This window comes from Anomaloglossus baeobatrachus, chromosome 8 (genome assembly GCF_048569485.1).
Source record: "Anomaloglossus baeobatrachus isolate aAnoBae1 chromosome 8, aAnoBae1.hap1, whole genome shotgun sequence".
In the NCBI taxonomy this organism is placed as follows: domain Eukaryota; kingdom Metazoa; phylum Chordata; class Amphibia; order Anura; family Aromobatidae; genus Anomaloglossus; species Anomaloglossus baeobatrachus.
In genome coordinates, this window is record NC_134360.1 from 188,541,200 (window position 1) to 188,567,704 (window position 26,505).

At 42.7% G+C, this 26,505-nt stretch overlaps 1 protein-coding gene across 6 annotated transcripts in view; it reads right to left on the reverse strand.

The window, feature by feature from the left end:
- Nucleotides 1–26,505, reverse strand: part of KYAT3 (kynurenine aminotransferase 3) — a 76,392-nt gene that overhangs the window by 46,536 nt on the left and 3,351 nt on the right. For 2 of the 6 annotated variants that reach the window (XM_075321022.1, XM_075321025.1), the window contains one exon: nucleotides 13,171–13,229. The exons of 1 other annotated variant lie outside the window; for it this stretch is intronic. In XM_075321022.1, the coding sequence (XP_075177137.1) occupies nucleotides 13,171–13,226 (56 nt within the window). In that variant the 5' untranslated portion in view covers nucleotides 13,227–13,229. Of the gene's footprint in view, nucleotides 1–13,170; nucleotides 13,230–20,227; nucleotides 20,243–20,450; nucleotides 20,549–26,505 lie in introns of those variants that run through there. 3 more of the 6 variants (XM_075321019.1, XM_075321020.1, XM_075321023.1) reach the window with 3 other exon arrangements.

Genomic DNA, 26,505 nt, shown 5'->3' on the forward strand with positions numbered 1-26,505 from the left:
CTCATTGTGACCTCTAAAAGGGTGGCCTCCTGCTTGTGTTGAAAATGTGCATTATGTGAAAGGTTTTGTATTGTTTGCTTCTAGCTGATGAAAAGTAATATTTCTGTTGGACTTAATGAACTTCAGGACAAGCAAGTCTCATATTTACCGTCAATAAAGAGACGTGCAAATGTTCAATCTACGTTTACGCTCACCACTTGTTACCACCTTCACACAACCCACACACTTTAGGTTTCACACTCTGTTTTTGCTCGACTTGTCATATATACTCTGGTAAAGCTCCCGACATACAGTGAGGAAACTAAGTATTTGATACACTGACGATTTTGCAAGTTTTCCCATCTACAAAGAATGGAGAGGTCTGTAATTGTTATCGTAGACACACTTCAACTGTGACAGACAGAATAAAAAAAATCCAGAAAAATCTCAATGTATGATTTTTAAATAACTTGCATTTTATTGCATGAAATAAGTAGTTGATCACCTACCAACCAGCAAAATTATAGCTCTCTCAGACCTTTTTTCTTTAATAAGCCCCCCTACTCCCCAATCATTAGCTGTATTAATTGCACCTGTTTGAACTCATTACCTGTATATAGGACACCTGTCCACACAATCAATCACACTCCAACCTCTCCACTATGGCCAAGACCAAAGAGCTGTCTAAGGACATTAGGGACTTCTCCCGAGTTGCACCAATCCTCTGGAAAGCTCTACCCCAACAAACTAGGACGATCCACAACTTGAACAGCTTCAGACGCTCCTTAAAACACATCTTTTTAGGGTAGCCTATCACCCTCCTTAATCAAAGTCAATTCATATATATCCCCTCCACTATTTCTCAGAACATTAATTCTCCCTCAAAACGCAACTGTGCCCAAAGCATTACAAAGCTTGCCGGGTGACTGGTTCATGCAGCCTTTATCTATCCCCCCATATTTTGGAGATGGCTGGATCATCATGGTAAATAAGCACTTGAACCTCGTGTAACTCCGACCTCAGTCTACTGTAGATTGTAAGCTCTTACAAACAGGGTTTTTTTTCTTCTTGCTTTAATTACAGTATCTTCTATAATGGTTACTTATGTTTGTATATGAACCTCTGAGTTGTAAAGCGCTGCAGAATACGTTGGCGCTATAGAAATAAAGATTATTATTTTCTGGATTTTTTTTATTCTGTCGCAGTTCAAGTGTTCCTGCGATAAAAATGATAGAACTTCACATTCTTTGTAGCTGGGAAAACTTGAAAAATTGGCGATGTATGGAATACTTATTATAATAAAAAGTTATGACCCGGGGTGGGGGGAAAAAAAGACGAGCGCTGACACAAAAAATGGTCTTGTCATGAAAGGGTTAAATAATCTTAGTAAGTCCACTTTAATAGTTATGAAACGTTTGAAAATCCATAGAAGATTAGAAATATCTTTTTTCGTGGTCAACAGATGGCAGCATTGAATTAGAAAACAGACAAAGGCTCATTCATAGGTCTGTGGATTCGGGGGCCGCGTCCTTTCGAAGAGGATGTGAAACTCAATATCACTGAGGCTCTGTTCTTCATCAGAGGCGCCATTATGAACCTCAGCCACAGATGGCGCCATATTTAACATGGGAAAAAACAAAAACAAAAAAAAAAAGGTCTTTAGCGCTAACTTTTAAGCCTGAATGATGGAAACCTCAATCATGAATCAATGTGGTCCGTCCGCTGTCATTGTATGCGTCACATGTCAGGTGGAAAACTTCTGCTCCCTGTTGTAGCATCCATAATGAAGAACTGAGGTTTTTTTTTTTGCTTTTTTCAAAAGAAGTTATCCACTACTCTGACCACCCAGCAGGGTGGATTTGATTTAAATCTAACTGATTTAAATCACGATTGAAATCACTAGTCAGTAAGGCTTGATTTAAATCAGTGATTTAAATCAAAGTTTCTACCTAAACTAGTTCTTGCTACTTTAACATGCAAGTAGATGAAGATTTTTAGAATCACTTTTTATATTACTTTTTTCTCCCCAGTTTAATGGGTTAATCATTCATATTTGGACACCACTGTTCTGTTGTACTTAGGAAGGAGAAAAATAATCCTGACCTTAATAACAATTTAAATAGATTTATTCAACTGAAACAATAACATTACAGCATAAGTTATTTGCTTAAACAAACATCCATGTTTGTTAACTAATTTGGCTAAACAAAATATATATATATTTTAAGAAACTTAGACTGTCAGCGCAGCCGACACATGAAAAACTTAAATACTACTGTCCCTGCTGTCCTCTGTAGCTCACTTGTCGTCATCTTCATCATCATCTTCTTCTTCTTTGTTCCTATTCATAATCTGGAAAAGAAAAACAAGCTTTCCTGCTTTATTGGGTCCCAACCGATTTCTCAATTTAGAATGAATGAGTCCAAAAGGAAGAGAATATTCTTTCAACGCCTGCAGAAGAAGCTACTGCTGTTAAAAGTGAAATCATTACTTGAACAGTCTCTAAATCCAAGCGCTTAAGTGACTTCCACCAGTTTACTGGTGTGACCTTCCTTAAAATATCTTCAGCAAACATATATTTCTTGAATGGTTCCCCCTTAGCTCTGAAGTTTATTGTAGTTGGCATTAAAGATGGATGATTGCTGGATACCCATGTCATAGCTAATTCCTCTTCCTCAGCACTTAGGTTTTGACCCTGATATTGGATATTGACAATATTTGCCAAAAAATGAGCTGGAGTCAGTGCTTGTCCCATTCGTTTGTTTACTGCTTGTAATTTAATTCTGTCCATGTGTGGCTCTGTTTTTAAGTGTTCACTCAGTTCCTTCCAAATTTCAACAGCATCCGCAATAAAACAGCTATTTTTCTGTATTTTGTTTAAAGCTTGGAGATGGGTTTCAGGAAGCTCAGCATATGTTCAACATTTCTCTTAAGCCCAATGTTGAGGATTTTGGCCGTGACAGTACCATCTATTTTATCTCGATTTTCTTCACAAAGTGTCATCAGAATAGGCCAGTTTTTGATATACTGCTCAAAACAGTCCACCACAGAGTTCCATCTAACACCTTGTGGGAGCGTTCGCTTGGTTCCACCCATCCTTTTCAGAGCTGCTGCAGCAAAATGATTATTACGGAAGTATTTAGCAATTTCAACAACATTAGCCTTTATTTCTGGAACACTTAAGTCTTTGGCTAAGAGGTGCAGCAAATGAGCACTGCAACCATATGTTATTAGCAGCTTTGTATTCCCTCCCTGCTCTTCTAAATCTCTTCTCATCTTGGATACGTTTGCAGCATTGTCAGTGACCAAACTGCGTACTAGACATTTGAATTTTTGTTCACATGTCGTTATAGCTTTTACTGCCACTTCTTGTAAGTATTCTGCTGTGTGTGCATTTCCTGACGTATCAGTTGTTTGTGCAAGGAAGACTTTACCTTCTTCTGTTGTTATACAAACACATACAATAGGATCATTGTGGACATTACTCCACCCATCAATACTTAGGTTAACAATTTTACCCTCCAGAGCTGTTGCACATTGCTCCATTTCTCTGTCATACACTTGATCCAGCAGTTTCCCTGCAACATCAGCTCTGCTGGGTGGACTGTATCCTGGTCTCAGTGACTGAACCATATTAATGAAATGTGGGTTCTCAGTCAGACGGAAAGAAGAGTTCGTTGCATAAATAAACTGGGCAATTTTTTCATCAATCAACTCTTTTTCTAATCTGCTAGTTCTTATCACAAACCTATCTATCTATGGTGGTTGCAGGAGGTAAAGGTTTTTTCTTCCTTTTGGGTGATGGTGATATGTGGCTGTGGGTGTCTGATGATGATGCTGCTGCTGCTAATGAAGCACTATCCTGGATGGATAACTCTGAAACTGTAGAACAGGATGATGGTGATCTTGGAGGTGGATAGTTTCCAGAATCCATGAATTCCCCTAAACAAAAAAAAAAGTCAATGCTGTTATTTTATTGGTTATTATACAATTTCTGCTTATTGTACACAACACATCACTGCCCCTGCCCCAAAAGGAATATTTGTTTTTCTTCATAACTGTACCAAATGACAGTAACATGCAGTAATAATAAGAAATATAATTTTTCTCACACGACAGTTCAGTCTTTAGAAATAGGATTCAATAAAAATGTTTACCAACCTGAAGATCCTGCCTGTTCAGAAGTGTTTCTTTGGTCATCTTCATCACCGCACTTCTCATGATGTTGCCTCATTTGCGCCACCAGGCCTTGCATCTCTTTGTTGCATCGTTTGCATTTTGCACGCATGCCTGCCTTACCGATAGGTGAAGGAGCTTCATTAAAATATTCCCAAACTGGGTCTCTTTTACGGCCTGCTGCCATTATAAGGAAAGAATGTAATAAACCTCAGATCGTACACACAAACAGATCCAGACTTGTCTGTCTGTGGCTATGCTGCAGTATTGTGCTCAAAGTTTCACTTTCATTTTCTTGTCTGCTTGCCCTTCCTCCTCCTCACACTTAGATTCACATTCTTCTTGTGTTGTGCAGATCTATTCCACTCCAAACAATCAGAAACATATTGTCTAACTTCTTGGACTTGGCACTGAAAAGGTGGCTTTACACACTGCAACATCGCAAACGACATCGCTGTAACGTCACCAGTTTTGTGACGTTACAGCGACCTCCCCAGCGACATTGCAGTGTGTGAAACACATCAGTGACCTGGCCCCTGCTGTGAAGTTGTGATCGCTACAAATCGTTCAGGACCATTCTTAGGTCCTTTGTTTCCCGCTCTGCAGCATGCATCGCTAGAAAGTTTCAGTGTGTAAAGGGGACTTTACAGCGACTTCCCTTTCAAAAAGCTGCTTTACAACGTCCCCAACAACCAGCTAGGTCGCTCTGCAGGTCCGGATCACTGTTGCGTCGTTGGCCAGGTTTGCCTGTTTGACAGCTCACCAGAGACTTTGTAGCGATCCCGGCCAGGTTGGGATCGCTGGTGGGATCGCTAGAAAGTTTCAGTGTGTAAACCCAGCTAAAGGGTTGATTCTGTATTCATAGGTTTGTAGAACAATAGGATTAAGGTCTTTTTCTCAACTCTGTTCATGTTGTAATATTTTTGCCGTGAAGAAGAGGCTGGGACCTCTGCGGAGTCAAATTCAGTTTTGAGAACTGCGTAAGGCTACTTTCACACATCAGTTTTTTGCCATCAGGTTCAATCCGGAAAAAAACGGGTAAAACGGATCCGGTACCGCATCCGGTTTTTCCCCATAGACTTTCATTGTTGCCGGATTGTACCGGATGGCTTTGCGTTGCATCCGTTTTTTTCCGGATGCGGCAAAATAATTGAATGCGGCGGCCGGATAGAACGTATCATGTAACGTTTTTTGTCCCCTTAAAATAACCGCATTCTGCCGGATCCGGCGCAATACGGCATTGTATACAATGGGTGTCTATGCATGCCGGATCCGGCGCAATGCGGTTTAAACCGGATGCGGTGACCGCATCCGGTTTGGTAAACAGAGCATGCGCAAATTTTTTTTTTCATCATCCCAAAACTTATAAAAGGATCCAGCACATTCTACACACTTCCTGCCGTTGGTTCCTGACTTCAACTTCTGCTGTCCTCCAGTCCAGTGCTCCAGGGAAGAGGTATGTCCACAGTACTGTCCACAGATCACTGCTGTGAGCTGCGTACATGTACTTAGACATTTTTTTTTCTTTTTTTGCAGGTGCAGTGTTGACGGAAAATTTGAGGACAGCCAGTTCCTGTGTCCGTTTGCAGTCAGTGCGAATTTGGAGGACAGTGTTCCAGAGGTAATGTCCACAGTACTGTCCACAGATCACTGCTGTGAGCTGCGTACATGTACTTAGACATTTTTTTTTCTTTTTTTGCAGGTGCAGTGTTGACGGAAAATTTGAGAACAGCCAGTTCCTGTGTCCGTTTGCAGTCAGTGCGAATTTGGAGGACAGTGTTCCAGAGGTAATGTCCACAGTACTGTCCACAGATCACTGCTGTGAGCTGCGTACATGTACTTAGACATTTTTTTTTCTTTTTTTGCAGGTGCAGTGTTGACGGAAAATTTGAGGACAGCCAGTTCCTGTGTCTGTTTGCAGTCAGTGCGAATTTGGAGGACAGTGTTCCAGAGGTAATGTCCACAGTACTGTCCACAGATCACTGCTGTGAGCTGCGTACATGTACTTAGACATTTTTTTTTCTTTTTTTGCAGGTGCAGTGTTGACGGAAAATTTGAGGACAGCCAGTTCCTGTGTCCGTTTGCAGTCAGTGCGAATTTGGAGGACAGTGTTCCAGAGGTAATGTCCACAGTACTGTCCACAGATCACTGCTGTGAGCTGCGTACATGTACTTAGACATTTTTTTTTCTTTTTTTGCAGGTGCAGTGTTGACGGAAAAGTTTGGCCCATCAAGTTGGTGTGCGTGGCCTGTAATAAAATATGTCGTCTTCTGGTAGCCCGCCCTTCGGTTCACAAACTGAGGTATTTTTTTTTTTTTTTTTTTTTTTTTTTTTTTAAAAAAAACAAAAAAATTTTTTAAATAAACGACATTTACACAGGTGGCCGAAACATCACAGGAGATGCTGCCAGAAGAGGACGGAAGGGGTGGAGAAATACACGGAGCGGGCGGTCAGAGTGTAAGTTTCATACAGGAATTGTTTACCACAGCACACCAAACACATAAGTAAATAATGTTTTTTTTTTTTTATTCACTAAAGGCTTCAACTTCTAGGGCTCACGATAGAGCTCCCCCAAGACCGTCCCAGGGTCGTCGTCGAGGTGGCGGTGGTCATACTGTAAGTTTTTTTTTTTTGTTTTTTTTTTCATGTCAGTGTGATTTTTTGTCTATTTTTTTTTTTAATTTCTTTTTTCTTTCTTTGAACAGGCATCACAGCGTGCTCCCGATTCTGACGGTGAGGAGGCCGGATTTCTCAACATCGACCTCCTCATCGATGAAGTTAGAGAGAGGGAGCCGCTGTGGAACATGGCTGACCGCCGCCACGCTGATACTATCGTAACCCGTCGACTCTGGGACGAGGTATGCCACGCAGCGGTAGAAGGTTGGGGGGAGCTCAATTCTCGTGGCCAGAAGAAACAGCGTAAGTATTCACAGTTCAGTAGGTTATGCTGCAGGATGTAATGTGTTGTATACTAACCACTTTGTGTTTTCCACTTTCAGGTGACAAACTACAAAAGCGGTGGCGGTCTATCAGGGATCGCTTCAAAAAGGAGTTAAATCAAGAGATGCAGGCCCCGAGTGGATCCGGAGGACGCAGATCGAAGTACCGTTACTTTAGAGCGTTGTCGTTCCTCCGGACAACTATGGTGTGCAGAAGGTAAATATTCCCCAAAATATGTACAAAGTATAATATTTTATGTCTGATTTTTTTTGCCTTTTTTTTTTTTTTCTGTGGCACTGTATAGCAATTAAATTAATTATTATTTTGTTTTTCCTCTTTTTACCAGCACCGTCTGCAGCACTCAGGAGCCTGCATCGAACCCGACAGGAGCGATCCCTGAACAGTCCGCCACTGGTGAACACACGCACAGACCCCACCCATCTGAACCTTCCCTTCCATCTACATCTGTCCCATCCACCTGCGCTGGAGCTTCCCGTGAGACTTCATTACCTGAAGCTGCTGGTGATGAGATAGCTTTTCCCCTACCCCACCCCTCTGACACTGCTGCCCTCAGTAGAACACCTTTGGGTTCTGGGCGTCAGCGTCATAGGGGTCAGGAAAAGAGCTATGCGCCCGAGTTCTTGCATCTAAATGCAGCCTTCCAGAACGCCATTCAATTATTATCAGAACAAAATCGTGCATCTTTTAGCTTCATAAATGCCAATATGGAAAAAAATACACACGAATTGTGCACGCGTCTGGACAGGCTGCATTTAGATGCAAGTAAATCACCCAATCATTGTTTTTTTCAAGCCGTACTAGAGCGCATGGAAAAGCTATCTCTTGACCAGCAGATGCATGTAATGCAAGCCACACGGCAGGCTCTGGCGCAGGTTGACTCCCAACCACCTCCACCCACCCCTCCTCCAGCACCTGCCCCCCCTCCAGCCATTGTCCCTACTCCCTCTGCTGCCCAGTACCAGCCTGCTGCCCAGTACCAGCCTGCTGCCCAGTACCAGCCTGCTGCCCAGTACCAGCCTGCTGCCCAGTACCAGCCTGCTGCCCAGTACCAGCCTGCGGCCCAGTACCAGCTCCCAACCACATCTGCCCCTACACTTCCTACCCACTACCACATCTCGCCTTCCACACCCGTCATGACCCCAACTCAAGCCACTAATTCACCCGCCACCTCTTCTGTCTCCCAATCCCTCCACTCCACCCCTCAATCCTTACCAAATCCCATCCCATCTCCTGGTTTCCCTCTTGGTTTCTCAACCACACCTTCACCTTCTGTTACTTCCCCACCACCACCACCAACACCACTTTCCACCCTCAATACTCCAACTGTGCGTGTGTTCCCACCTGTCAGCCCCTCCAGTACTATCTCCACCCCAAGCCCAAGATATACCAATTTATAACTTATGTTTGTAATAAAAATAAAAGTTTTTTGTTGAAAAGTATTTATTTGTTCTTGTTTTTTTTGGGGGTGAATATTATTTTGCAAGTTAAGTTAATAATAAGGTAATACAAAAACATAACATGTTTTAATTTGACGGTGAAAAAATTACAAATTTTTAAAGCGAGTGAAAGATTAAAATTAACAAAGTTAACAAGATATTTTTTAATTTATTTTTAACTATTTTTATTTGTTATAAAACTAAACAAAGATCTTACACCATTTGATCTTGCCAATCTACTCTACCTTCTGGGGACACAAAATAGTCAGCATATTTGTCACGGATTGTGGAACAGGCAACACTACTCCTAAATCCAGGACTGGTGTAGTCAGACAAAGCGGTGGATTCCAAACTCTGGTCATCCAAGGACAAAGGTTCCTTTGTTAAAACAAAATTGTGCAGTACCACACATGCTTTCACAATTTCATCCACAGTTTCAATGTTTAAATTAATGGCTGTTAACAACACTCGCCATTTGCTGGTTAGTATCCCAAAGGAGCATTCCACCATTCTTCTGGCTCTGGATAATCTGTAATTGTATATTTTTTGGGTTTGCGTCAATCCACGGCTTGCATATGGCTTCAATAGATGTTGGGAGAGTTGAAAGGCTTCGTCGGCCACAAAAACAAAGGGCATTGGGGGCTCACATGTGCCAGGAAGAGGTCTTGCAGGAGGGAAATCAAAAGTATTCCCATAGATTCGCCGCCCCATTGGGGACATTTTGAAGACCTGAGAGTCATTGGATCTCCCATATGCGCCAATGTCCACTGAGATGAATTTGTAGTCCGCATCCGTTATTGCCATTAGGACAATTGAGAAATACTTTTTATAATTGTAGTATTCTGACCCCGAAGCAGCTGGTTTCACAATTCTTATATGTTTGCCGTCCACTGAGCCAAGGCAATTTGGAAACTGACAAATGTTATAGTATTGTTCAGCAATTGCAAGCCATCTGTCCCTGGTGGGCTGGGGGATGAAATCATCATGGAGGCAATCCCACAAGGCTTGGCAAGTGTCTCTAATGATTCCCGAGATGGTGGAAATTCCTAGTCGAAACTGGTAGTGGAGGGATGAAAGCGACTCTCCAGTTGCAAGGAATCTGTAAAGGAAAGACAATAATTATAAAAAAATAATAGCAAACACATTACAGTTAAAAGTCAATTTACAGGAGGATACAATTTAAAAAAAAAAAAACTTACCTAAGCGTAACCAGCAAACGCTCCTCGGGTGTTATAGAGAACCGGCTGTAGGTGTCCGTTTTACGGATGTTGTCCGCAACAAGGCCAAGGAGGACGTCAAAATTAATCACTGACATCCGGACATAGCTTGTGAATTTTTCATGGTTTCCACGGAGCTCCAGGTATAGGGTTGAAAACACCCCACGTGTCAGTCTCTGTGCAGTCAGGGGATGGATCCAAAAGCGTCGATGTCGCTGACGCCTCAGTCGCTGTCGCTCCTTTTCTCTGACGATGATAGCCAAGCGATTTGCCTCAAATATAAAATCTGCAGCGATCTTTGTGTAATTTGCAAGAATAGCATCCATGGTTTCTGCTTGCCTCTGTCTTCATTCTGTCATATATGCTTCAAAATACTGTATATATACTATATGTTCCCAATAGCCAATCAGAATACGGAACTCGTTAATTGTTTGTTTAGTGTTTAAAAAACGGATCCGTCAAAAACCGGACATAACGGATGCAAAACGGATGCAAACCGGACCTACCGGATCCGTTTTTTAACGGATCCGTCCTAAACGGATCCGCTAAAAAACGGATCCGGTAGGTCCGTTTTGCTCCGGTTTGCACAACAAAAACGGAAACGTTGGATACGGCAAAAAAAAGGACTGTGCCTGAATACAGAAAACTGATGTGTGAAAGTAGCCTTAGTAAAGCGAGCGTCTGTGATAATATAGGAGAGAAACTGCCCACTAATCCTACAGAAACCTCTGGAAGAGCATGGCATTGTGAATGTTACACATAAACAACTCAGCTTTATTATTTATTATTATTTATTATTATTGTTTATTTATAGAGCACCATTGATTCCATGGTGCTGTACATGAGAAGGGGGTTACATACAAAATACATATACACGTTACAATAGACAGACTGTCACAGAGGGAAGAGGGCCCTGCCCTTGCGGGCTTACATCCTTTAGGATACATCCTAAAGCTTTATCTCATGATGGAAGAACCTTTGGATGGTAAAATATTTTCCTCAAAAAGCAGTTTATTGAAAAAAATCCGATTTTTTTTTTAAAAAAAAACATTGATTTTTATCCACCCTGCCACCCAGTCTCAGTCAACAAGTTTGCCAAGTACTGGTATTAAAAAAATTATATATATATATATTATATATATATATATATACACACACATACATATATATATACATATACAGTTAGGTCCAGAAATATTTGGACAGTGACACAAGTTTTGTTATTTTAGCTGTTTACAAAAACATGTTCAGAAATACAATTATGTATATAATATGGGCTGAAAGTGCACACTCCCAGCTGCAATATGAGAGTTTTCACATCCAAATCGGAGAAAGGGTTTAGGAATCATAGCTCTGTAATGCATAGCCTCCTCTTTTTCAAGGGACCAAAAGTAATTGGACAAGGGACTCTAAGGGCAGCAATTAACTCTGAAGGCGTCTCCCTCGTTAACCTGTAATTAATGAAGTAGTTAAAAGGTCTGGGGTTGATTACAGGTGTGTGGTTTTGCATTTGGAAGCTGTTGCTGTGACCAGACAACATGCGGTCTAAGGAACTCTCAATTGAGGTGAAGCAGAACATCCTGAGGCTGAAAAAAAAGAAAAAATCCATCAGAGAGATAGCAGACATGCTTGGAGTAGCAAAATCAACAGTCGGGTACATTCTGAGAAAAAAGGAATTGACTGGTGAGCTTAGGAACTCAAAAAGGCCTGGGCGTCCACGGATGACAACAGTGGTGGATGATCGCCGCATACTTTCTTTGGTGAAGAAGAACCCGTTCACAACATCAACTGAAGTCCAGAACACTCTCAGTGAAGTAGGTGTATCTGTCTCTAAGTCAACAGTAAAGAGAAGACTCCATGAAAGTAAATACAAAGGGTTCACATCTAGATGCAAACCATTCATCAATTCCAAAAATAGACAGGCCAGAGTTAAATTTGCTGAAAAACACCTCATGAAGCCAGCTCAGTTCTGGAAAAGTATTCTATGGACAGATGAGACAAAGATCAACCTGTACCAGAATGATGGGAAGAAAAAAGTTTGGCGAAGAAAGGGAACGGCACATGATCCAAGGCACACCACATCCTCTGTAAAACGTGGTGGAGGCAACGTGATGGCATGGGCATGCATGGCTTTCAATGGCACTGGGTCACTTGTGTTTATTGATGACATAACAGCAGACAAGAGTAGCCGGATGAATTCTGAAGTGTACCGGGATATACTTTCAGCCCAGATTCAGCCAAATGCCGCAAAGTTGATCGGACGGCGCTTCATAGTACAGATGGACAATGACCCCAAGCATACAGCCAAAGCTACCCAGGAGTTCATGAGTGCAAAAAAGTGGAACATTCTGCAATGGCCAAGTCAATCACCAGATCTTAACCCACCCAATTGAGCATGCATTTCACTTGCTCAAATCCAGACTTAAGACGGAAAGACCCACAAACAAGCAAGACCTGAAGGCTGCGGCTGTAAAGGCCTGGCAAAGCATTAAGAAGGAGGAAACCCAGCGTTTGGTGATGTCCATGGGTTCCAGACTTAAGGCAGTGATTGCCTCCAAAGGATTTGCAACAAAATATTGAAAATAAAAATAATTTTGTTTGGGTTTGGTTTATTTGTCCAATTACTTTTGACCTCCTAAAATGTGGAGTGTTTGTAAAGAAATGTGTACAATTCCTACAATTTCTATCAGATATTTTTGTTCAAACCTTCAAATTAAACGTTACAATCTGCACTTGAATTCTGTTGTAGAGATTTCATTTCAAATCCAATGTGGTGGCATGCAGAGCCCAACTCGCGAAAATTGTGTCACTGTCCAAATATTTCTGGACCTAACTATATTATATATATATATTTTATATATATATTATATTTATAGATTTATATATTTTATGGAAGGGCGTGACACGAGTGTCAAGAAACTCAAGTATTCTACTGGGAAATGTTCTGGAAAAATGCTTGAGTTCCCCATTGGCTTCCATTATACTTTGATACTAGAGTCACAACTATCCGAGCATCTAACTGCTTGTTACAAGCACTGAGCACCTGAGCATGGTAGTGCCCGCTCATCACTAGTTAAGAACACCGAGCACACAAGCATGGTAGTGCCCGCTCATCAGTAGTTACGAGTACAGAGCATGGTAGTGCCCGCTCATCACTAGCTAAGAGAATTGATGCCAAACTGGACTCTCAATGGAAATGTGGGTGTAGTAGCCAGGTCACAAGAAGTTCCACGACTTCAATAAACCATTAATTTCAAGGAATATACATGAGGCCAGAACTCTGTGGGGTCAGCACCAGCTCGCCCGATGGTATCCCAGCACCAGACTGTCTCCTGCGTAATTTTACTATACTGTATAGCTAGACATAACAAATGTTGTTATACTTTCAAATGGCTTCTTACCATACATTGCCATCAATCCCCTCAATACGTTTAGCATTTTTGTGTCTTGAAGTCATAATCTAAAAACAAAAAAACAATTATAATCAAAATACTGTATATAAGATTTGTTTAAAATGTTTAGAAATTTAATATACAACATCAGGAGTCTGTAGTTGTAGCCAATATCTGTAGAGCGCTGACTCTGGGGGGCGGGGGGGTGTTGTGTTCAGGCTCCTTTCACATTGCGTTTTAGTGGCTCTGTCAGGGCATACGTCCAAAATCCCACCCCTCCCCTCACAAACGTGTTTAGGACGCATGCACCGACAGGGCCATTGAGTATAATGGAGCAGACAGAGCAGGCGTATGCTCTGTCGTGCACCATTTTCATGACTATATGCTTTCCGCAGGCGGATGCCCAGACGTAGCAGACTATATTTGGGTGACCACCTGCAAAAAGCGTATACACCCGAAATGGTGCACGACAGAGCATACGCTTGCTCTGTCTGCTCCATTATACTCAATGGCCCTGTCGGTGCATGCGTCCGAAACACGTTTTGTGGGGGGAGGGGTGGGATTTCGGCCGTATGCCCTGACAGAGCCACTGAAACGCAACGTGAAAGGGGCCTTAGATCCATGTAGCAGAACACCCCTGTGCCTGCATATAGAAGTGTAGGAGGGACCCCAATGTACAGTCTGGCACCACAATGACTAATACAATAAAAAAAAAAAGTTTGCAGAAATTTATGTTTATCAGTGTAAGCGATGATAAAAAGATGGAAAGGTTGGAAGAAAAAAAAAAAAAAATATATAAGGCAAATCTTCAACTAAGGTTTGGAAGACAACCTTGAAAACAAGCAGGGTGAAGACATATCCAGACGATGCAAAACCTCCAAAAAGTAGCACCGAAATAAATATTATGTGACATCTGTGTGTTAATGAGATGCAACAAAATTTCATAAAACGCCAAAGAAAAAATTACAAGATTCACATTCATTGGAAAAGACAGGTATGGTTAAAAACGGTGGGAGGGTGCGTCCACAGCAAGACAGACGGGTACAATCACCAAACACAGGAGCACATCACAGGAACCAGAGGAGCCAAGACAAGACATCCACCAAGAAGCCAGAGACTAATAAAGTGCATGGGAATATGGTCTGAGAGCCCTAACACTGAGGGTGTACAGTACATGCCTCCTCACAATGTCCCCTCCTGTATAGGAATTCAACATTAATAAACCTCTTGGCGCCCCCTAGAGCTACAAGGATAAAAAGGAGGTTGCTTAGGAAATATATCAATGGAAGATACTGTATATATATGCTTTGATATAAGAAAACTAGCAAGGATAGCATACGTTCTTGTATATTTCCAGGGTTTACAATGGACGTCCGCTGCCAACTAAGATGGCTTATAAGACAATGATATATGTATATATTAGAAGTCTAAGAGATGTTTAAAGGGAATGTGTCTGCAGGTTTTTGCTATCTAATCTGAGTAGCATAATTGTAGGCATTGAGACCCTGATTCTAGAGTTGTGTTAGGCTGTGTGCTGTACTTTCAATACAAACAGTGTTTTATCAGCAAGAAGTTATCACTACATGACTAGAACTCATGGGCACACCAGTCAGGCTAATGTATGTAACCCCGCCCCCAACACTGATTGGCAGCTTGGCAACTCACTATATACACTGCATTGTGGACAATCAGGGGATTGGGCGGGGTTATAAACAGCCCAGTACTTAGCTCTGCTACAACTACAACAGAGAAAACAAGAATTCTACAAAACTAGACTAAGCAGTCGAGTAAGTGACACATCAATGGAATCAGGGTCTCAGTCTCTACCTTTTGATGCTCTCAGATTTCATAGCAAAAACCCGCTGACAGATTCCTTTTAATACTTTAGGATATTACATCATTCAAAATGTAATAAAAAGAAAAGAACCCCTAATAGTGCTCTGGTCATAGTCATTGATAATCAGAATTCTGGTCAATTTGATGGATTAGTATTTGATTCTCTGAACTGATAGGCAAAATAATGAAGGAAATCTGAGAGTGGAGGAATGAAGTATTATGGACATCCAGCATGCAGTGGTCCAATCTTCCAATCCCAAATAGGTGTAAGATTTGTAACTCCATCCCTGAAATTGAGAGGCACAGTATATAGTGCGATTACAGATGATTCAGTACTTTGTGGTCCCACTCTGTAAGCTTGTCTCACTTCTTATCGGAGCTTTGGAGGTTTCCACCTCCCAATATTTGCACTTACCGCAGATTGAAGCAGATCGGGCAGGAACAGGTGAATAAAGTGGCAAGGTGGATTCATAAGACATGGTCACATCATTGTGTAAATTAAAAGGGTTGTCTGGTCTAAACCCACAGTCTGCAGTCACTGTGTCCCCCTATGCGTCTGCAGACTTGTGAATCCTCACATTGCGTGCTGTTAAGATTCTCTGGTGTCAAAGTTAGGGACAGCAATCACATGGCTGTGAGGATGAGATATACAGACTATCGGCCACATTCCAACTAGAAGTGTATTAAGTAAAGCTGCCTCTAGTTGGAATGTGGCCGGGAGCCAGCATATCTCATACTCGCAGGCATGTGACCGCCGTCCCCAGCTCTGACACTAGATAATTTTCACAGTACACATTATTATTATAGCGCCATATATTCCATGGCGCTTTACAAGTGAGAGGGTATACGTACAACAATCTCATTAACCGTACAAATCAGACTGGTATAGGAGGAGAGAGGACCCTGCCCGCGAGGGCTCACAGTCTACAGGGAATGGGTGATGGTACAATAGGTGAGGACAGAGCTGGTTGTGCAGTGGTTTACTGGACCGAGGGCTATTGTAGGTTGTAGGCTTGTTGGAAGAGATGGGTCTTCAGGTTCCTCTTGAAGCTTTCCACGGTAGGAGAGAGTCCGATATGCTGAGGTAGAGCGTTCCAGAGTATGGGGGAGGCACGGGAGAAATCTTGTACGCGATTGTGGAAAGAGGGAAAAAAAAGAGAGGAGTAGAGAAGGAGATCTTGTGAGGATCTGAGGTTGCGTGCAGGTAGGTACCGGGAGACTAGGTCACAGATGTAGGGAGGAGACAGGTTGTGGATGGCTTTGTATGTCATGGTTAATGTTTTGAACTGGAGTCGTTGGGCGATGGGAAGCCAGTGAAGGGACTGGCAGAGTGGCGAGGCTGGGGAATAGCAAGGGGAGAGGTGGATTAAGCGGGCCACAGAGTTTAAGATAGATTGGAGGGGTGCAAGAGTGTTGGAAGGGAGGCCAGAGAGCAGGAGGTTGCAGTTGTCGAGGCGGGAGATGATGAGGGCATGCACTAATGTTTTGCTGATTCTTGGTTAAGGAAAGCACGGATCCGGGAGATATTTTTGAGTTGTAGTCTGCATGAGGTGAAGAGGGCTTGGATGTGTGGCTTGAAGGATAGAGCAGAGAATGCACACAATGCGAGGATTCACAAGTCTCAGTCACAGAGGGATACAGAGTGACTGCAGACTTATGGATTTAGACCACACAACCCCTCTAATGCATTCTTTAGTAAAGCCCTGCCTAATACTACTAAAATGACCTATGGAGAATGCTTAGCGCTATGCCTGACCAAGGGGTTATCTGGTCTCTACCAATCCTGAATGCAGTGGATGGTTTACTGCGATTAACAGGGAATGTGCTGCAAATAACTAAAAACTATATGAGGACCAAACTTTCATAGTAATGACAGTTCACACGCAAATGGCTTTGAGAAGTCATTCCGAAAGGATTTGATAAGCTCTTGCTATTGACGATTTTCTTCGGTAGTTCTGAACCTATTCACTATATTTGGTTACCAGTTTTATTTTTCATTGCATTTTTTTATGCGTTTTTACTGCATTGACAATGCAGTTTTGGGAATTTCCCATTTTAAATAAAGCTACTTTGGGTTTCATTTCCGGTGTAAACAGCCGACGTGCTGCTGAAAGCAGACATGGGGTATTAGGACTGAACTGTTTTAGGCCCTGTGTGCACTTGAAAAATGATTTTTCTCAAGAAATTTCTTGAGAGTCTGAAAGATTAGCGCACTTGCGTTAAAAAAAAACGCACCAATAACGCATGCTTTGTTAAAGCGTTTTTACCGCGTTTTTTCCGCAGGTTGGTCCCTTCGTTGTTTTTTTTTTTTTACCATTACCTATGGCAAAAAAAGCAGCTACCTGCAGAAAAGAAGTGACATGCTCATTCTTTTTCTCAAGAAATTCTGCCGAAACAATGTTCTTGAGAAAAAAAAAAAAAAACGCAGTGTGCGCACAGCTATTTTTTTTCATAGGTTTTGCTGCGGAATGTCTGCAGAAAGGTACAACCATTTTCTCAAGAAATTTCTGCAGCAAAAACGCAAAAAAATGCGGGTAAAACGCAGTGTGTGCACAGGGCATTATTAGCAGATGTTCGTCACCCATATGGGTTGCATCAGGGTATCGAATGGATAAACTACAGAGTAAACTTTGGACTAAACTTGCACAGATTAAAAATCATGAAACAGGGAGCTTTACAGTTACATGCACACGCTGTGTTTTTTGCCGCATTTTTGTCTCGTTTTTTGGTGCAGTTTTGTTGTGAGCAAGTTCTGACTTTTGACTTCACAGCCAAGTCTATGAGAATTCAGATTTGCTGTGCGCACATTGCAATTTGTCAAAACTGACAAAAAAGAAGCAGCATGTTCATTCTTCTCCTGTTTTTGTCACCCATCGAAATCAACGAGGGGATGAAAAACGCAAGATAAAATGCATGCTACAAAATTTGTGCGTTTTGAATGTGTTTTACTTGCATTTTTTTGTCACAAAAAAATGCAGGTCACCCACTGTGTTCCAGAATAAATTAATTCTCTCTCCAAGCGCTTCATACTCACCGATCACTGGTGTGGCTCGGTTGTCACACTGCTACCGCTACCTCTTATTCTTCTTTCGGGGCCGCTCATTAGGCTCATACATATTCACTGCTTCCCCCAACCACTACGGTCTGTGATTGGTTGTAGTCAAACAGCGGTCACTCAGCGTGGGGGCGCATCTGACTGCAACCAATCATAGACGCCAGTGGGCAAGTCTATACCATACTGTAAAATAATTAAAAAAAAAAAAAAAATGGTGTGCTGTTCCCCCAATTTTGAAACCCAGCCAAGATAAAGCCCCACAGCTGGGGACTAATATTCTCAGACTGGGGAGGCCTATGGTCATTAAGCTCTCCCCAGCCTAAAAACCATCAGCCAGCAGCTGCCCAGAATTGCTGCATCCATTTGATGCAACAGTCCTGGCACTTCACCCAACTCTTCCCTATTGCCCTGGTGCTGTGGCAAATCGGGAAAATAAGGAGTTAATGGCAACCCTTAGCTGTCATTAAGTCCTAGATTAGTCATGGCAGACATCTATAAGACACCCCCTCATCACTAATCTGTAAGTGAAAGTAAATAAACACAAAAACCCCAAAAAACATTTATTTGAAATAACAGACAAAAAAGCCCCCTCTTTCACCACTTTACTAACCCCCCCCATAGACCCTTCCAGGTCCAACCTAACCCACACAAGATCCCATGACGCTTCCAGCACTGCTACATCTGACACTCACAGCGAGCGCCATAAAACAAGACTGCCCACTGTGAGGTTCAGGCTGCAACTGAAGTGAGCCGCGCAATGAGCAGTGACGTCACTCCACCTGCGGCTCACTTCAGTCGCAGCCTGATTTGCGGTGGAGGACTCCAGCTGTGACCGCAAATCACTCGGGTGACGACAAATCACTCGGGTGACGACACCGCTAATCGCGTGGCTCACTTCAGTCACTCGGGTGATTTGCTGTCTTGGGTTGAGGACGCCAGCTGTGGCCGCAGCTAACCTGAGTGACGTCACCGCTGACCGCGCAGCTCACTTCAGTTGCTGCGTGGAGCGCACAGTCATGTTCTATGGCTCTCGCTGTGAGTGTCAGATGTAGCGGTGCTGGAAGTGTCGTGGGACCTCGTGTGGATTACGTCGGACCTGCAGCGGTGTTATTGGGGTTAATAAAGTGGTGAAAGAGGATGCCTTTTTTGTCTTATTTCAAATAAAGGATTTTTGATGTGTTTGTGTTTATTTACTTTCACTTACAAATTAATGATGGGGTTATCTCATAGGTGCCTAACGTCACTAATCTAGGGCTTAGTAGTAGCTGTTACTAACTCCTTATTACCCAGATTACCACCGCACCAGGGCAACGGGGAAGAGCTGGGTCCAGCGCCAGAATTGGTGCATCTTATGGATGCACCACTTCTGGGGTGGCTGTGGGCTACTATTGTTAGGCTGCAAAGGGCCAAATAACCATGGCCCTTCACACCCTAATAATGTCAGCCCTACTTGTCTGCTGTACCTTGGCTGGGTTTAGAAAAAAAAAAAAAAATGGGGGACCCCATGTTTTTTTTTTTTTTTTTTTTTTTTTTTTTTTTTTTAAATAAGTGTGGGATCCCCTCTATTTTTCATAACCAGACAAGATACAGCAGAGGGCTGAGGGTTGCAGCCTGTAGCTACTGCTGTTCCTGTACTGGATATGAAAAATGGGGAAACCTCACGTCAATTTTTACTGCAAAACACAACAGCTGGCCAAGCTAGGTATCCCTCTATCGAGCTATTCTGTTATTTCTATCTATTCTTTGTTCTTTCTGATCTACTCTATATGTTCTATATATGCTATTTTTTCTATCTATTCTAGCTTTTTATCAATTATCCTATCATATTTTGTTTCTTTTTTAAAAAACGCATTAAACAAAAACGCAGCAAAAACGCACCATCATTACAAGTGTTTTGTTTTTTTTTTACATTTCCAGGCTCTCTGTGACAAGGTGCAGTTTGGGTGTAGATATAACTGCAGCGTGCGCATATAACCTATTAATACGCAATGTTCTCCACATTGTTGTAATCATCTCTTGACGTCCGGATTCTCCTCCAGCATTTTCCTAAATCAACAGCGACCAACGATGTTCCAGTTGGTTAGAACAGATTCGCGTTCTTCACATCTGGCCATGACGAGAGCGTGTTTGTGTATATTTAGAGTAAAATAAACAAGAAACAGTAAATCCACTTACTTCCCCGCGGCGCTCCTGTCAATGTTGGCATGGAGTAAATATTATTATTATTATTAGGTCAGAATAATGGAAACATTTTACTCGAAAACAACAACAACAAAACATATCTCCCAGCAAGAGAATAAAAAATGGGAAATTTGGTTCCAAAAATAACCTCCCAGTATAATGCGGCACCATCACAGCCAAAATCAATTCCATTGGAATGGTAAAAGCAAATACATACTCCTGTAGTGGAAAACCTGAGGAATTGGGAGGAATGAACTGTCTTCAGCAATTGTGGGTGATGCCCAAGGCGGCAGACAGCACGAAAAGCAATCATGCCTATAGAACGGGTCAATAAAAGAAGCACAAAATTAGGGAAACAGTGAAGCAATTAAGAGTGTGCGATTTCTAACAATTACATTCATGCAACTAGATTATATAAATCAGAAGGCTGCTCCCGAGGATTCCTTTTTCAATCACCTTTAAATGCATCATGCATTTGCAGAAGTACGGGCCTTTTATTTAGTGCTTATTTTGTTGGTCTTTACAAGGGGTTGTGGCTCACAGCTCCTCGGAGGCGTGGTTCACAGGCTCCTCTGGGGCGTGTCCTTAGGCTCCTGATTTATCACCACTAGCCACACCCCCTTAGTAAAGACAATAACAAACAGCTCTAAATAAAAAGGACCATACCTTTGGAACTGTATTGCAAATTAATAAAATTTAAAAAAAAAGCATACTTAGGGTAACAGCAGATATAAAATAAGAGCAAAAATTGGTTACTTTGATCCTCTTTAAGCACTAGCAAAGCATTTTATTAGCTGTCCCTATACCATATACACAACAGTGAAAGCCAATATTGTGGGAGATAAATGCTAGGTCAAAGTGTGAAGGTCCTAGAAAAGTTGCCAATTTATAGCTAAAAGTATAACTATCTTTATATCATACCCCCACTATGCAAAATTAACCCCCAGCCTCTAATATTAATTGTTGCATCCAATGGAAGTCCAGATTGTGACGCCTGTCTGGAGCCACTGACTCAGGATCGGTGACACAGGTGAATAGAGGCAACCGCCCACAAAAGCAGGAACCTGGACCCTGCAACACTTTAACCCCTATACAGGGATTTGGAATTACGACAGGGCCCAGGTGATCGCTGCCCGCAGAAGACTGCAGTCCTGAAAATAGCAGTAACCAGGTAGGGTGAAATCCTGAATGTAGAACAGGGACAAAAATCGTCAGGCGGGAGAGTGATCAGATATCAGGCTAAGGGTCAAAACCGGAACTAGCAGCGAAGTTCAGGAACGGCAGGCAGAAGAGTGGTCAGGTATCAAGCTAAGGTGAATATACGGGAATACAAAAAGCAAGGAACCAGAGTCTAGCAGGGAATTACTGGACTATATCTGGCACCTGCCAGCAGAAGGGAGAAAGCATAAGAGGGGTGTGGTGTCTTCCCATTGGCCCCAGCTGAAAGGTAGCTACTCCAGCTGGAAGGAACACACCACGGCAGTCAACCAGTGGTACTGCAGGTCCTAGTGAAACCCATCCTAATAGATAAGCAGAGCCTGCGCCCAGCAGAGCCACTGACTGCACAGTGGTGACGCGGCGTCGGCGTCTGGTGATTGAAGCAGAAGTCGACTCTGGTGGAGACGTTACACAGTTAGAAGAGATTTTGATCTCCGCTTCTGAGCATGTAAAAACGCATTCAGTGCTATTCACCATTTTGCGCATGCACAGCTAAATCTGCATTAGCACAAGGAACAGAGATGTTCAGTGCACCCAATGTGGGTCTGTGGCGCCAGTGATCATGTGGATACTGCTATCATACTCTATGGATGCAGAATCCAGCTCATGTCTCCAAGGTTAACTTGCCACATAGACAGCTGGGTATCCTTATATGCACAGTACAGGTATAAAGGATAACATATACTCTCATTTGTTTATTGCCTTTTCTGAATTTTTAAAGTGGCCAACCCCCAACATCTCATTCTACAGCGGTTTCTTTTCCTAAAAATCAAACAATTAATTCTGCCCACAATATTATCGACTATGTATAAAGTATTATGGTGGACTTAAAGATGATAAATTTAATTTTTAGGGGTAACATTTAACAAGAGTGATTACAAATAGTGTCGCCTCAGTTGCAGGAGAGCTCATAGTGATGTCACATACAGGTGGGTCCTTGTAGTCATTTATTAGGACAGGTAGCCATGTATGTTCTTCACCGTAAACTAATGGGAGCCATAGAAAACCACATTGCACAGATATTTAAAATGTGTGTTTTTGCTAAACTGCTTTTCCGAAACTGCAACATTGATCACTTATCCATTGGCTGAATATGCGATAGCTCAAATTAATCCTAACGACTGCCCCATACACAGGCACCATAAACCGTATGGAAAGCTTTGGTTTCAGTGAACTGGGTGGGGATCAGTTTAGGCCGGGGCCACACGGGGGACTAATGCAATTCTCGCATGATACTTGGCTCACGCTGGCAGCACAGCAGGAGCCAAGTGTCATGCGAGTGTCACTGCGACTGAGGTCCGATCACGCGATCGGATGTCAGCTGCAAGGGGGGGGGGGGGGTGAGGAGAGATTTATCTCCCTCTCTCCTCCTTTGCCGGCTATTGCCATTCTCGCCCTGCACTCCCGGTACACCGGTGTAATGAGAGTGCAGTGCGATCTTTCTCTCGCCCCATAGACTTGAATGGGTGCGAGAGGAAAAAAGGAACTCATTACAGTCGTAGCATGCTGCAATTGTTTTCTCGGTCTGAGAAAATAATCACTCATGGGTGCTGGGACACAGGCTAAAATTGTTCCGAGTGGAATGCGATGTTTTATTGCATTCCAGTCACACCGATTTTCATGCCGTGTGTTTACCATGTAGGAAATTAGTGATTCAGGCTTGAGGGAAGCACTGTGCGTGTGTCTTCTATGGATTCAAGTAAATCACATGCTCTATAGACAACATAGTAAAACTCAAAAAGTAAAAGGCTTACAGATCAGGAAAATATCAGCTTTTTTAGTAGTAGCATCAACCCTAAAGACAGATTCATATGTCCAACATTTCGGTCCGAGTATGGGCCAGACGTGGGCCTCAAGACCCTAACTCAACAGCCTTATAAACATGCATGGGGCTGCGGAGCTCAGGTCATGGGGCCGACGGCCAATCTGTACATCATGGTATATACTCAGGAAGTGAAGGTCAGACATGTAACTGCTAAGGTCAAAAGGCATCGCAGCTGATAAAAGGTCCCAACTGCTGGTGGGGATCAGCACCAAAGTGTCTACAGGTATAGTCATGTTCTGGATTTGAAACAGAAATGTCTACAACTGCGGAACCTTTTTTTCAATTACTATTGGAAAATATGTTTGAATATTTTTGGCTTTTAATGACTCTTCATTCCTCTACTCAGTCAACTTTGATGCAGTCTGTGGTTATAAAGCAGCCGAGAGGAGCTCACAAAAAGAAAGATAATAGAGCTACAAACTCCCCATCAGATGTCGTAGAGGGCTAACTGACAGATTCTCAGTTAACTCATTCTGCAGCCAGCAATAGACATTGCCAGACAACGGCTAGAAGGCAAATGGTGTAAAAATTTTTTAAAGGGGTTGTCCACTACTTTTACATTGATGGACTATCCTTACGATAAGTCATCAATGTCTGATCGGCCGGGGTCCGACACTCCACACATCCGCCGATCAGCTGTTCTCGGTCCTGGCGGCGGCGGCAGACAGACAGAAATGCTTAGTTCCGGAGCTGCTCCGTCTTCTGATAGCAGCCAGGTACTGCACATCCGCCTCACATTTTAAATCACTAGGAGGTGGACGTGCAGTACCCGGCTGCTATCAGAAGATGAAGCGGCTCCGGAACGGAGCATTCCCTGCTGCCAATGTTGGGACCGAGAACAGCTAATTGGCGGATGTGTAGAGTGTTGGACCCCGGCAGATCAGATACTGATGACCTAACCTAAGGATAGACAATCAATGTAAAAGTAGTGGACAACCCCTTTAATGAATCTGAAATCGAAAATTTATTTGTAGTCCAAAATACATGCATTTAAAGATAAAAGAAAAAAAAATTGTCCGCAAAGTTTGACATCCTCCTTGAAGCACCACTCCAGTGTTTTAGACAATCACCCCGAAACATCGTGTCTGCAAATTGGGATTCTGATCTGGCTAATAAATCCTAAGTCTTATGAGAAGGCTTGTTTAAAAAGCCACATTTGACTTTTAGGATTGCTACTTCCAATAGGTGGCGATAGAGTTTGTTTCCTTCCTCACTGGAGGAACATTTTTTTTTTATTTAATATTTTCACCTTTTATCACCACCGCTCCATTGATCTTCAACAATTTCAGTGATTTGTGACCTGCTGGTGTTTCATGGAGGCGCCTCAGGTCACAACTCAGTACATCTCTAGGAGAGCCTCATTCTGGCTCTCATAGACTTGCATTGAGTGCTTGTGACGGAACTTACGATTTCCGATCAGACGTTACGAGCACAAGATGGTGCTGCGGGAATGGAGAGAGGCAGAAATAAGGTGAAGATGCCGGAGGGTGGGTAGATGAATGGAGGCAGGGGACTTAAATTTAAATTAAAAAAAAAAAAAAAAAAAAACAACAAAAAAAAACACAAGCTGTAGTGGCGCTTTCATGACCCATTTTTGTGCGAGCATTACCAGTAGTGGAGAAGGAGAAAGAAGGGGCATTTCTTAAAACATCTTGGGTCTACAAAACTCATTTCTTATTTTTTAAACGCCATTAGGCTGTGCGCACTAGGCATTTTTCACGGTGTTTTTGCGCGTTTTTCAGGTGCGTTTTTGTTCAGAAAACTTCATGACTTTGCTTCACCAGAAAAGTCTATGAGTTTTCATTTTTGATGTCTGCACACAGCGGGTTTTTTTAGGGCAAAAAACTGCTGCATACAGTACTGGATGGCGCATGCTGAGCCTTGTAGTTCTGCAGCTGTCTGCTCTCCTGCATACACTATTGGAGAATGAAGAACAGATTGAAGATGGAAATGACATCAGATTTTTTTTTATTTTTTTTTTTCCTTCACAAATCTTTAATGGCATTGTTCACTGATAAAAAAAAAAAAAAAAAAGAATAAAAACGCAGTGAACAAAAACACAGCAAAACGCAGCCAATAACGCACCAATTTGCTGTAAAAACGCATGCTTTTTTTTGATGCGTTATGCATTTTTGTGTGTTTTTAGCGGCCAGAAACGCAGCGTTGTTGATGCCACAAAAAAAAAAAAGTTAGGTGCGCAGATACCCTTATAGATACACAACCTACTGATGCTTCCTTGGTAATGTCAATAGCCGGCTACGCAGTAGAGAGGGAGAGAAATCCCTCCCTCCCCTCCTGAGTGCCGGCCCGCCCCCCGCAGCTGAGGACTGCTCGCACGAACGGACCTCAGTTGCAAGGACACAGGCATGACACTCGGCTCTGCTGTACTGCCAGCACGAGCCGAGTGTCATGCAAGTGGATCGCAGTAGTGCCCGTGTGGCCCCAGCCTTACACAGAGGGCACATGACAAACATATATAGTGTGCACATGTACAAAGCTTATTTTTCCACCGGCATATCCCTGGGGGGAGCTTGTTTATTGCACCACGGGTTGTAATATTTAGAAACAAAAAAAATATTTACTTTACCATGTAATGTACTGAAAAATGGAGAAGGGAGAAACAGTGGGAAAAAGAAAAACAAACAATTCTGCCATTTGTTCCCCCCCTTTTACTGCTTTCATTTTGCGGTACATTTTAGGGCTCAGTGCTCATAACGAGCAGTCGGACGCTCGCATGGGCGCGACTCTCGTACCGAATATAATGGACGTCAATGGGGACCTTGAGCATTTTTCTGGAAGATCCTCTACAAAAATTCTCGAGGCCCCCATTGACTTCCATTATACTTAGTACACAAGTCGCGCCCATGAGAGCGTCCGACTGCTGGTTACGAGTACCGAGCACGGTACTGCTCTCTCATTACTAAGACCAACCCATCGGCACCCTGTGATTGATTTGCAGGCTATGGGGTGCCAACGCATGTGCGCAGTGGCAACCAATCTCTTGACAGCAGCATTTAAACAGCCGGTAAATGGATAAACAGCTTTTAAGAGACAGATGCCGGCTGTATATCACAGCTGCCACCTTACTAATTACCGGCACAGCCAGCATTTCTATTTAGAGGCCGGTAAAATAAAAGCAAAATCTAGCATTTTTTGCATCATTCATCAGGCATGAGCAGGCCAGTTACATCTTATGCCAATTTATTACTCCCACTTTGCCAGATGATCT